Below are 13,492 nucleotides of genomic sequence, written 5' to 3' on the forward strand. Positions count from 1 at the left end.
GTGAGGGAAACCACTGGGTTCAGCTGTCAGCTCACCGTGTCCCAGTGGACATTCAGGTGTGGGGTATGGGGTCAAGGTGACCTCGGTCCCCACCCTCATGAGGCCAACCAAGATAGACCCAGAAGCGTGCCGAGACCTGGCCAGGAACCGAGTATACACGTTGCCAGGCAAGACCCAGCCACTGACGTTCCAGCTGAACCACCCCCTGTTCTTCACCATCGACATGGTGGGTGTCAAAGTCAAATTGTTGGCTAAGATAGATATTGTTAACAGACAGACACAAAGACTTCTAGGCACTTTGCTGGAATAAATTTTGTACCTGCTGTTTATACAGTGTGTTCTTCAAATCTGCTTTCCTGTTCTTTCCAGCCTCTGGTCTTCCAGTATCCCGGGTTACCACTGTGGTTGTCCGGGCATTTGTTTCTGCAAGTATCAAGGTCGTGGAAGTAGGGGGCAGGTTGATGTTGGTTTGCTAAAAATAATATATATTAATATGTGAATCAACATTTGAAACCTAAAGCTTTATCCTAGCTACCAGCCTTAGTTTTCCCATCCTGTATTTTATATACTTTAAGGGTTAAGGTACAGTAAAAGAGAAATGGCAGCTCTACCTGTATATTGGATAGTGCCAGCCTAGATTTCTCTTAAGAGCCGGCAGACATTATAGATAGACGGTCTGAAAAAAGTTTTGTTTTTGAATGATTGGAAAAAAGAAAGAACAGACCGATTATTTATAATATCTGCCGCAGTAGACTGAAAGCAACCTTCTGTTCTGGCTCGACCTAAAAATGGACAGCCGTTAGATTGGACTGCACACTCCGGGGAGGAAAGAAAAGAACATAGGGTTGCAAACAGACCACTGCATGTTTTACAATATTTTGTTAGTGGGAAAGGGCGACACAAACCGGTCTTGAAGCCAATACCTTACAATATTAAGGTATTTTTTACAGTATTGGACCTACTTTCAATTTGATTAGGTAGCTATTTCATTTCATTGTGTTTTTATTTTATTTACTTTTATACCCGTGTATCTGAAAAAATATAGAATTTGGTAGACAAAAATTACAATTTCAGCAGTTGAAACTGCAGCTGCAGGTTGTCCATACTAAGGGCCGCTAGTTGCTGCTGGAATTGCAGACTTTCTTGCTCCATTCTGGCGTTAGAGTTGTTGGCAACTGACAGTTGGTCTTCGTAGTGAGAAGTGTCCATTTCAGCCTGGTATTCGGCCAGGCGGGCTCTAGCCTCAGCCCGGTCCCGCTGCTGAATGGCATTCTGCGCCCGTTCTTTGTAGGCTTGAGCCACTTCCTTGGCTACAGCCAGATCGGCCAGATCCAGGTTTGACTGGTCTAGCAGGAGCAGGAACATATCCCCCTGGTAGCTCAAATAGCGGATTTCTTCCCGGGCCTTCTTTAACAGCTTTTTTAGCTTTTTTATCCTGTTGTCAGATACTCTGCGCCACGGGACAAGCTTCTTGGACTGGTTCCAAGCTGGGTCTGAAGCTGCTCTGTAGGCCTCGGCGGCTGGGCCCATTTTAGTGGCCAAGTCAAAGACTTCGACCCGCAACTTTTTTAGGGATGCTCTGGCCTCTGGCTCTGTCATGTTTGCCATGGCTTCCTCCCAATCATCTGCTTGGTTTTCAAGAGTATAGAATGGGCGGGCTAGTTTAGACAGGTAGCGGCTGTTTACCTTGTCCTCTGGAAATTTGGCGAAAAAATCCTCGACGCCAAGCCGGATGGTCTCAAGCATTCCACGGATGTCGGATAATTGAGCATTACAAAAATTACCGTGGTTATATGGAAGGTTGAGGGCTGCCATGACATGTAGCGGGATGCTCATTTTAGCTTAGCTTTTTTGTGGTCTGAAAAGATCAGAATTAATGCAGTGGAATAAAACTTTTAAAAACGGGATATGGAATATTAAAAAGATAAAAACACATAAAAAAAACTTATATTTTTTTTCATAAAATCACCATAAAATGATACAATATTTTATTTGTTCTTACTTTTAATTTAGTATCTTGGCCGCTTGGAGGACATCCTGCCATAGAATTCCTCATGATGTGGGTATTCTTGGTGGTCACGGCGGTAATCTTGGTACTGGTGGCGGTCACGGGTGTCATATTGATCAGGATATCGGCGGCGGTCACGGGGGTCATATTGTTCAAGATACTGGCGACGGTCTGGGGGGTCATATTGGTCCTCCCGATATTGGTCATGGGTCGTTGGGTAATCCCTACGACCATAAGGCTGGTGGTCAGACTGATATGAAAACTCGGAGATCTGCTGAGAGTTTTCACGGTGGTTTTCCTGTTGATAGTAATCGGTCCGATACTGAGTTTCTTCTTGATAGTGGACCTCTCTTGGGGGTGGTGAGGGTTGCCTAAACTCAGGTGAAGGTGCTATCCAGCGCTGTGATAGTGTTGGACGCTCTGGAGACAGTGATTTTTGGCGCCGTGGTGGTCTCTCTGTGGATGGTGATCTTTGGCGCTGTGATGGTTTCGGTGCCGGATTACGGATTTTTGAAGACTTTTTTTGTAGACCATAAGTAGCTAAAGTTGGGTTGGACTTATGTTTACAGTCTTTACACGTCTTTTTTCTGCAAAATAAACGATTTGTGTGATATTTGGGGATGGTCTTGATGAAGGCATCCATATTCTCCACGGTTTTCATTCGATGCAGGTACTTTTTTTGGGCAGCTGTATACTCCAATCTTGCCAGATGTACCTCAAGGGTTTTTCGTTTGGCTATAAGGTGATTGATGTACATAGTGTCTGTAAACAATCTTTGGTACCTTCGGGCTTTTGCATGATCTGGTCCGACTAGCTGCCGGATAAGATCAACATAAATGGCTTGAGTATACAGTTTTTCTGTATTGTTTCTTGCCGTGTATTCTACAAGATTGTCGATTTCTTCCAGTAAGTCATCAGGTAATGGAGGGGGAGTCCTATCCTCGTCTGGGACTTTCATTTTTGAAAGTAGTTGGAACTTTGCTCTCTTGACAACTTGTTCCCGGATGTATCGTGTTGTTTCACAAAAGGTGCCTTTGTTGGTCCACTCTGGTGTAGGTATATCATCTTCCTCGCCAGGTGTGAAGTTGCCTCCTGTTTCGTCAGTGGCTTCGATTTGGTCCGAGAGATCGAATATTTTATGCTGGAGTTCATCAATCGTTTTTCTGACCGAATTGATTTTTTGGGCCGTTTTGGCTTCCTCCAGCAGAAGTGTTACCATACCATCACTGGTAATCTCATCATAGAGTTGCTTATCAATGGAATGTTCCTCATTTATTGCCAGCTTTGCGTAAGCTGAAGTCTGGACCACCTTTGACCTTTTCTTTTTGGCTTTATATGACTCTAGGGTAGCTTCTTTGATGGTTCTGTTGTTGGAATCCATCGTGACTAAAACAAAAAAATGTTTGTTAGACGCGGTAGTGTCGATAAAGGGATACAATAGTTTTTTACATAATATATAGGGACAAAATAAATTAGAATAATACTAAATGTCGCTTCCATGGATGTTGTAACACTCCGGTTCTGCTCAACTGGGAGATAATTACAATCCCACCGTTTGGTTATGAAATGATTAAGCTACAACGCCGTAAACAGCGCTGTAGTTATGTTTGTTATGAGGTTGAAATGATTAAAAGTACATTACTACATAGTGTGGTAGTTGTGTTTCGAAGAGTTAAAATTACTTTAATGATAAAATGCTGTTAAAACATCAGTGACGATGAAAAAGCAAGAAGTCTTGTTTGTGCCAAGTAAAGTAAAAAAATCACCGTTAGGTACAAACATGATTGGTTTTGTCAAGGTTATTTGAATGTAAAATTAAGGCAGGAGCAAGCAGTTTTCAGGTAGCTTCAGCCGTGTTTTTGAAGAAGAAAAGCAATAAGTTCTGGGGACCAGTACTCATTTGCAATTTAGTGGCAGTTTCAGCCGTGTTTTTGAAGAGAAAAGCAATAAGTTCTGGGGACCAGTACTCATTTGCTATTTAGTGGCAATTTCAGCCGTGTTTTTTGAAGAGAAAAGCAATAAGTTCTGGGGACCAGTACTCATTTGCTATTTAGTGGCAATTTCAGCCGTGTTGTTTTATGAGGTATTATATGTGGTTTTGTTCGGTGAGGTATGACTTGTCACACTGGGAAGACGCGGACCTGATTTGGTCAACTAACGATAACTCGTCCTCGGAGAAGAGAATAGCAATGTGCCTGACACTTCTTCTGGTTTCATGAAACTCTTCTCTCCAGTGTTTCCGCCAACGAATAATTACTTGACGAACAATACCATCATCGGAAGTGATGAGGTGTAACACTTGGCCAAGGCGCCAAAGTTGGTCCCCGATTAACTCATCTGGGGCACGGAGAAAGACAACAATATCCATCTCTTTAGGCTGTGGACCTGTTTTGCCAAACTTTTTTGGCCTTGGGATGTAATCTGGGAGACGTTCATACAGCCAGATTTGCCACCATGATTGGTAGAGGCGCTCCATCTGTTCCAGGAGACGGGAGGGTTGTTCTACCCGCATTGGCCCAGTGGGTGCTCGCCTGTTATTTCTGCCGTGTATCAGACGGTTTGGAGTGATGAGGTCTGCATGACCTATGTCCTCAGTCCTGGATACAGTGCAGATTGGCATGTTGTTTATCTCGTTGGCAATGTATGAGAACGCAGTTTCATATGACATAACATCCAATTTAAGACCGTTGAATGTTGCATTGAACAAGGTTTTAATTTCCTTGATAGAGCGTTCCACACATCCCTGATAATTGTGTGCAGCGGTAGGACCGATTTCGTATTCGATGCTACAGCTTTTTCCATTCAGTGTTTTGGTAATGTCAGCCATGGAAAATTCTGACTTTGCTACGCCTTTGATAAGTTGTGCACCTGGGTCGATGTACACCTTTTTGGGGTAACAGTACCGATGAACAAACCGTTGGAAAGCCTGTAGGAAGGCGTCTGTGTTATACTTTGTCATAGCATAACAAGCAGTAGCAGAAGAAGCTGGGTCTCTACAGACTAGGCCCCAGACTTTGACTGAGGACCTGTGGTTGTGTTCACAGTGGGCCAGGAAGGGACCCATGAGGTCAAGTTGGCAGTAATAGAACGGAGGAGCAATGGTCAATCTGTTTTGGTGGATTGGTCCCATTTCAGCTTCTAAAAGCTTGGCTTTAAACCTACGACAGTGTGGGCAAGCTGCTCGAATCTCCTTGGAAAGATCTCTGCCATTGAGAATGTAGGCAATGTGCCTAGACTCTAAGAGTGTTGCATTTACATTTCTGTGTAGTGCGAGCTCTTGGTGGGCATATAGCATAATGGAGTATGCTATTATGCTATGACGATCAACAATTGGTCTAACGAAATGAAGCGGAGACAAATCTGGCATGATATTGTCAACATCTTCAATGTTTGTTCCCTCGACAATACGACCATTGTATTTTATGATCCCATCATCGGAGACGACATTGTTGCCGTGGGCCTTTGAGCTGGAGAATTTGATTATCTCTTTGGTGGCTAGCCTAAAGTAGTAATTCTCAGCTGTCTGGATTTCCTCGTCCGATAGCTGGACAACCCTTGTGGTGAGTTGTGCAGCTTTTGCCTTCGTCTTACTGCGATATGATTTGAAATCAAAGAAGCAGAACTTTCTAATAATGGCAATGACACGGAGAGATTTAGGCCAGGACCGTTTACACGGGTCATAAAGATAACCTGAAAACTTTGTTATCTCAGCTGTCCTTTCCTGAGGTGATTTTGAATCACTGTGAAGGATTCTAACCTCTTGGGCAGCGGCCTGTTTTGCCTCCATTGTTAGCTTGAGGTCTGTGAAGGATTTGGCTGGCATGTCCTGGTAGTCGAGATACATCCAGGGTTTGCCATTCTGCCATTCTGAGTTAGAGTCAATGTCCTTGATAGTGGCAAGGAAACGAGTCCCAAGATCTGCGATGTTGTTTTCAGATTCAACATGACGCCATTGATCAGGGGAAGAGAACCTTCGAATTTCGATTACACAGCTGCGCACGCCAAGGGAGAGTGGTCGCGCGTCTTGATGAAGCCAAGACAGGACAACACTGGAATCTGTAAAAAAGGTGACCTTGTCAACCTTATTCTTGAGGTTTTTTGCGACAGTTGTTGCAAGAATGGTGCCTACAACAGCTGCCCTGAGCTCTGCTCGAGGGATTGTGGAGCCGGTCACAATCTTGGATTTAGCAGCTGCTAAACGGACAGTGACCTCTCCTGAGAGAGATGTTGATCTAACATGCACACATACAATTGCCATGTTTTGGCTAGCATCAACAGATACTAACAGATCAACTTTGGGTTGAGAGTTTGCCGGGATCACTGACCGGGGACATGAAACCGATGCAAGTTGTTGCATGGTTTCAATGTTGGCCACCCAGGTGATGAGCAGCTTGGTTGGGAGCCCATCATCCCAACCAGTGGCATATGAAAGGAGGTCGTGATAATCTGCTTTGAATTTAGCAGTCACAGGGGTGCATAACCCAAGGAGGTCGAAGTTTGAAGCAACTTGCGACAGAATGGTTCTTTTGGTAAAGTTAGGTAGAAGAGCCTCTTCAAGGCTGCCTTCTACTGGTGGAGGTCTTTTCCCTCGTTTTGTCTTACCAAATGACAACGGTTTTGCGTCCAAGCTGAGGGTGTCGGCTAGTGGTGCCCAGCGATAGCCGAGGTATCCGACATGTATTCCGTCACTGGACACGGTATCTTCAGGTACAGCTGAAGATCTGACGAAGCTTTTAACACTCATGCCTGCTAAGTCAAGTGTGAATTTAACTCCAGCAATAAGTTTATCCAGATCAGCTGCGGAGTCTGTTGAATCAGAGGTATCATCAACATATGTTTTAGTTTTGAGGACCTGGGCACCTGCAGTGTGTTCAGGGAAGTTGTCCATGACATACTGAGCTACCTGTTCAATTCCCTCTGCTGTTTGGTTGCCAGATGGTTTAACACCGTAGATGATTGTGCGCATGATACGTGTTCTGACAGTGCCACTGGGGTCAAGACTGTCAACCCATAAGTATTTATGCCAGCGGAATTCAGATGGTTCCAACTTGACTTGGTTGTAAGCCATCCGTATGTCACATGCGAAGGCATGCGGGCCTGCTCTGAAGTTGATATCCAAAGCTAGGATCTTTTCCAATTTGTTGGTGCCTTTTGCCAAGACATCATTTAAGCTTTTACCTGAGGAAGTCGTCGCAGATGCGTCGAAGACTACACGCACAGGTGTTGAGATTGAGTTCTCTTTAGTGACGAAGCGCCAAGGGAGGTAATATTCTCCTGGAAGGTTGTCTACTAAAGCTCTTTCCTCAGTGGACAGGTCATCAATGTCACATGAGTAGCCATTAGATGCTAGCTTGTCATGTGATGCCAATACCTGTAGTTTTGCCTCAGGATCTTTTTGGAGTTTTCGCAACTGTGACTCCAGGACTTTGAGGGCCCTATTTCTGTTGGGTTGCAACTCCTTGACCGGATCAGCAATGAAAGGGAGGGTTGCTACGATCCGTTTTTCGTCCGGTTTGAACTTAACCGAGTTTTTGATAAGGAATTGTTCGGCTTCTTCTTTGAGAGAAGTTGCCTCCAGGATATCGCCGTTTTTGCAATCGTTGCAGCCGCGGCATCCTATACACCGGTAAGGTGCTTGTGTGCCAATGTCTTCACTTTCGAGGAATTTCCTTTCATGTGTTTTGACATGTTGGATATTTGAGCTGTATGTATGAACATCCAGCGAAGTGTCCTCATCTGTAGTTTCCTCTACAGTGATTGGACGGAGATGTGGGAAGGTATCATCTTTGGGGTCAGTTGCACACCAATTTTTGCCACTGTTGAAAAGTGATTCAGTGGTGTAACGATATGCAGACAGTTCGTGAGTGAAAAATAGCGCAGCACCCACGAAATTTACCGTCTCAGCTGCTTTAGCCCAAGCCTTGTGTGGTCCACCAAGTACACCTGTGTGGCCATTGACACCCTTGAGTGGGCTTCTGTACAATGACAGGCCACAGGGTAATGAGCATATGCGCATTGGGAACAAGTAGTTGTACTTGATCCCGAGAATTATGTCGACTTGGCCTCCTCCAATGACATCGGGTACAGTTGGTAGGAGTTCATGACCCTTGTAATGTGCAACAAGGTCATTGTACGGCTCGTTGAGTTCCCATCTGGGAAACGGAGCCGTTAATGTGTCCATCTTTGCGGCGATTATGGTCGCAGACATAGAACTGTCGTCAATGGGCAGTGTAAACTTGTCACTTCCATAGGGTAAGTGGACAACTTTACCGCCTGCTACGTTCATGAGGGTCGGTCCTGGGCGGTGCTCCGACGCGTTTAGTCTTATAGCCGCTGAGGCTGAGACTGCTGCAGTACCGCACCCGCTGTCGTAAAACACGAATAGCGGGTTCCCCGAGGGGTCAGGAACATTTTGGCACATGAAGATGCCAGGGGCGGGAACATCAGGAAAGGTGTTGGGGCCGGAATCTTCAGGTGAGGAGTCGGAGGTTTGGAGGTTCATGGTGATATTATCCATGAACAGTAAATTGCCAGAGGTTATATGCATGTCCTTTGGCAAGGATTTGCGGAAGTCGTCCAGGCGACGCTTGTTCTGCTCGGTATGAACAGAACACGCAAGTATGTGTTTCTGTACACGGTGGAGTGACGCGTACTGGCAACTGTCGGTTTGACAGTAAAATGTTGTGCGACAGTTATTTTTGTGATGATTCCACCACTCGTCAATGTTTTCAAAATTAACGTTGGCGTCCATCCTGAGGCACCTGTGACATGCTTTTGTCTTGCCATGGAGTTTACGTTTCTCCTTGTGCGGTGTGTTGATGTACACGTTGCATTCAAACAAATATGTGTGTTTGTTTTGACAAAGAGCACAATCAGTCAATACGGGCTTTGAAGATGCGCCTGTATATGCTAAGAGCGGGGTTTGCGTCTTAGCCGACTTGTCAACAGTCTTGCCTTTAAAGCGTTGTTTTGGCTCCTCTGATGCATTGAAAGTTGAAGCCGTGTAAGTGTTTGAGGCTGGTTTACTCCGGTTCGAGTTTTTCTGACCAGGGTTGTTACCAGTCTGGTGTGGCTGTCTATTGCCGGAGCTACCACTGCTCGTGTTGGCATTGTTTCCAACAGAGGTTGTGGTGCCAGTATGGAGGGATGCTCCTTCATGCTGATTAAGCTGGTATTGGAGTTGGCGTAGCTCACAATCAAGGAAGAGGAGAAGCTGTTCATAGCAATACTGCCCATCTTCCTCTCCATTTTCATCAGCGCTTTTGAGGAACGTTTTTGACATTTCCTTAAAGTAGTCGCCTTTGAGAAGGTTCAGCACGGAGTTGGCGATATCTGTTTTGCCGTGATACAGAGTTTGCTCCGCATCGTTCTCTTTTGCAAACTCCTGGGTATCAGCAAGTAATGAACGGAGTTTTACCATCCAGGTAATCTGCTGTTCCCAGTTGTATTTTGGGCATGGTCCAAGTTCCATGATTTTAGCCTTGCGTTTGGCTATGATGCTGGTTTTACTGCCATAGTGGAACGACAGTTGCTTCATACAAGCCTTAATGTTTTTTTCGGCTGAGCACAACATCTGTGCGTTGCCTTGCAGGCATTTTTCCTTCAGGATTTCTAACGCTTCGACTTCTGCTATTGAAGGCATTGAGTCGATGTAAATCTGGAACTTCTTTTGGAACGTGAATAGGTCAAATTTATCCGTTTTAGCCCCAGAAAAGTGAGGGATAGGAATGTTAGATGACCGCTGATTGAAAGAGTGTCCTGAGATAGGTACCCCAAATCGAGTTCTCAAACTTTCAACGAAGGATTCCACGCTGGATATCTCGGTTTCAAGCATGGTCGACTGGGCATCTAATGCTGTTGCATCTTGCTCCATGTCAGTAACCATTGCGTCCTCACATAAGGTTTTGGCTTTCTGTAAGGTACGCTGTGCTTTCTCAATTAGCTCTTTAAATTGAGCATTGAGCTTATTGAACTGACCTAACTGCTTAACTTCGGTGGTTTTAAGATCAGTGAATTTTTCGCAGAGGTCGTCAAGCTCCACAAGCAAAGGGTCCCTTTTTTGTTTTACCCTTGCTTGCTTCACCGCGTATGTCGTAGGATTTATGCGGTTGGGGATGGGGGCTGTATGCTGGAGCGTAGTTGCTGCAGGAACAGCTGTGGCTTGAGCCGTAACTGCTGGAGGCGCAGTTACTTGCCTGTCACATGGTAAGGTACCTGCCTCGGATCCGACTGCTGAAGTGGTAGTCGAGTCGTCAGAACAGGTAGAGAGAAGTACTGCTGGGGCAGCAATTGTCGTAATTGATTGGGCTTTCAATCGTGACGTACGATGTTCATGAATGAATTCGATTTTCGAGCGCATTGCTAAACGTAGCTGTAGTGCTTTGTTTACGTCAGCTTCGGTGACCCTTGGGTCTGGGCTGTTGCGAAAGAAAGCTATGATGTGGCGAATTGACGAGGCTTTTTCTTCCAATAATGATAGACTATTGTCTAGCTTTTCAATGCTAAACCTGTCAGGGTTATTTATGATGCCCTGACAGTCTTCGTCTATCATCATGCACTCATCGCATTCGATGATGAGTTTGGTTGCCTCATCAGTCATGGTTGGGGTCTGCACTGTAAAAAGCGTAGATAGATCGACACTAATATTGTGTGTCGATGTGGAAGCGTTAGAAGCGGAGCCTGGGAGGTTGTCGTGTAACGGGAACTGTTCAGGGTTATAAAAAACCTCGTCCTGAACCTCTTTCTGTAAATCTTCAGAATAGAGTTGTTCCAGAGCTTCTTCAAGAATAGAAGCTGATTTTTGAAAGGATGGTATGGGGGAATAATTATCCCAATCTAGTTGCTGTGGGGCTAGCTCAAACTCTTCAGTATCTGTAGGGGTTGTGGGGGTTTGTGGTGAAAGGCCGTTATACGGATGTGTAACGGGAAATGTTGTCAATGGATCAACAGGTGAGGAGGGTAGGTGGGGGGCTGCAAGTAATTGGGGAGCTGCAGGGGGTGTAGGGAATCCTCGGATAGGTGACGGGGATGGGCTACGGTGGTGGCTGTTTTGGCCTGGGGGGGTGCGACTAACACTGGACCTGCGTGAAGAAACGACAGGCCTAGAGTTGCGGTCAACCGGTTTTTTCCGTTGAAGTAGCGCTTTTTTTGTTTTAAGGAGTTTTTTGGCGCGTAATTCAAACGGGGTGTTGAGTTTATGTTTTTTGGCTAAAACTCTGATGGTTTTAGGCTGCCGGTTCACAACAGTCGCAGAGTCGGATTTTGAACGTGTATTTTGTGGAGGGGTGGGGTGGTTAATGGAGGGTAGGTGAAGGGTGTTATGCCTTGAGCGTGTAATTGCTCCGGGCGGTTTTGTAATGAAAACTTCCCTCATTTACCACTTATGGATGGTTTTATTATATTTCTATATGCTACCCTTTTTTTTATTGGTGATTATTATTTTCTAAGTTCCGGTTGAACAGAACCATTGAAGCTAATAATGGGATGGGTCTTGTAAAGTACAAGTACCGGAGGAAATAAAGGGGGGGGGGGGTTTTAAGTGGCCTTGTGAACAAGTACCGGGGGGTAAAGTTTGGATGTGCCCTCAATTAAGAAGAGCTAAATTAGACCAAGCTGTATGGTCAGGAGTTTTTCCAGGTATGGCACAGTATCCAAGATCTTATATCAACATCAATGTCAAAGTCAAATTGTTGGCTAAGATAGATATTGTTAACAGACAGACACAAAGACTTCTAGGCACTTTGCTGGAATAAATTTTGTACCTGCTGTTTATACAGTGTGTTCTTCAAATCTGCTTTCCTGTTCTTTCCAGCCTCTGGTCTTCCAGTATCCCGGGTTACCACTGTGGTTGTCCGGGCATTTGTTTCTGCAAGTATCAAGGTCGTGGAAGTAGGGGGCAGGTTGATGTTGGTTTGCTAAAAATAATATATATTAATATGTGAATCAACATTTGAAACCTAAAGCTTTATCCTAGCTACCAGCCTTAGTTTTCCCATCCTGTATTTTATATACTTTAAGGGTTAAGGTACAGTAAAAGAGAAATGGCAGCTCTACCTGTATATTGGATAGTGCCAGCCTAGATTTCTCTTAAGAGCCGGCAGACATTATAGATAGACGGTCTGAAAAAAGTTTTGTTTTTGAATGATTGGAAAAAAGAAAGAACAGACCGATTATTTATAATATCTGCCGCAGTAGACTGAAAGCAACCTTCTGTTCTGGCTCGACCTAAAAATGGACAGCCGTTAGATTGGACTGCACAGTGGGCGCCCTCGTCAACAGCCCCGAGGGGGTGGGTTGCGAGGGGGAGGACGTCCACTTTGAGGGCCAGCTATACCGCAACGAATTAGTGCTCCAGGAGCGGCGGCTGCTGGTCAAGGAGGAGACCTATGTGGTGGAGGATGGACGGGTGGAGTCCCAGTCTGACCACCTGACCCTAGAGTGTCCCCATTCTGAGCTGTCCTGCATCACTGGGGAAGCAACCTACGTGTGGGACCACCTGGGAAGAGATTGCCCCTTGAGGCTGATCCGCAGCCTCCAGCCCAGCCTGGTGATGGATGCATATCTGGTTGACCATCAGGCCCAGTTTTTCATCAACATGACCAACCCCACCTCGATTGTGAACTGCGACTTCGAGGCCCATGCCACCAACCATCCAGCGTTGTTCGTGGCAGCTGACCCAGCCGCGGCTGCGCTGCCCAGAGTGTCGGCCAGGGATGTTGACGTTCCCCTTCAAGCACAGATCCATGCAGGTTATATTGGGTTTACCCTGGAAACGCGCATGAAAAGCACTGCAGCAGAAGAAGTAGCGGCCAACTGCTGGAAGCTCCAGCAACTAGATCCGGCCCACCCGGTGCGCGTCCAGGGGAGCACGTTCTCGGTACTGAGGGGAGACATCCTGCTGCAGCTGACCTGCCAAAGGCACAAGTACGTTGTCCGCGAACACAAGGAGTGTTGGGACAAAGTGCCAGTAGAGCCCACAGGTTTTGTAGACGCTGTGACACGGGTATACAGTGAGCACGCCACCAAGATTCCCTGCTCCTCCACCTACCCCCTGACTGTGCACGCGGAGGAAGGCTGGATAGAGTTAACCCCTGCTCCCAAGAAGAGGCCACCCCCGCTGGATACGCCTAAGCAGTTGTTGACAGAACCCTTAGATGACTTCAGTTCAGGTGGTTTGTATTCGCAGGCTGAGTTGAACGACTGGCAACAACTGCTGGCGTTCCCAGCATACAAGAGTGCCATGCTGACCGGCCTATCCTATGGCTCCTGCGTTCAGCAAGGCAGCTGTTCGGCCACAGGAGACCATGGGATAGTGTCCTACAACATTGACCGACTGGCGGAGGAAGGAGAGGCAGCCCTGGATGTCTGGGCAGGATTTAGACAAGCCATCCACGAGTGGGGAGATGGCGCAGCCATACTGTGCTTGCTGTTGTTGATCCTCAAACTGCTGGGGGACCTAACCATCATTTCTCTGGCAGCAGCACA

At 46.1% G+C, this 13,492-nt stretch overlaps 1 protein-coding gene across 2 annotated transcripts; it reads right to left on the minus strand.

Annotated features, from left to right (window-relative positions):
- Positions 1-238: 238 nt before the first annotated feature.
- Positions 239-11,875, minus strand: LOC145334331 (uncharacterized). Of its 2 annotated transcripts, XM_080179759.1 has the most exons (3): positions 11,770-11,875; positions 1,785-3,394; positions 239-472 (listed from the first exon to the last, which is right to left on the minus strand). In XM_080179759.1, exon 2 carries the CDS (start codon positions 3,387-3,389, stop codon positions 2,010-2,012), a length of 1,380 nt encoding a protein of 459 aa, XP_080035885.1. In that variant the 5' UTR covers positions 3,390-3,394; positions 11,770-11,875; the 3' UTR covers positions 239-472; positions 1,785-2,009. The 2 variants fall into 2 exon arrangements, with proteins under 2 accessions (XP_080035885.1, XP_080035886.1); XM_080179760.1 differs by lacking the exon at positions 11,770-11,875 and having other exon boundaries at positions 1,785-3,470.
- Between the last annotated feature and the right edge of the window lie 1,617 nt (positions 11,876-13,492).

Source organism: Acartia tonsa, chromosome 12 (genome assembly GCF_053477335.1).
Source record: "Acartia tonsa isolate MP-2025a chromosome 12, ASM5347733v1, whole genome shotgun sequence".
In the NCBI taxonomy this organism is placed as follows: domain Eukaryota; kingdom Metazoa; phylum Arthropoda; class Copepoda; order Calanoida; family Acartiidae; genus Acartia; species Acartia tonsa.

Excerpts from the sequence above, each read along its gene's own strand:
- LOC145334331 (XM_080179759.1), bottom strand. The coding sequence starts at position 3,389 with ATGGATTCCAACAACAGAACCATCAAAGAAGCTACCCTAGAGTCATAT.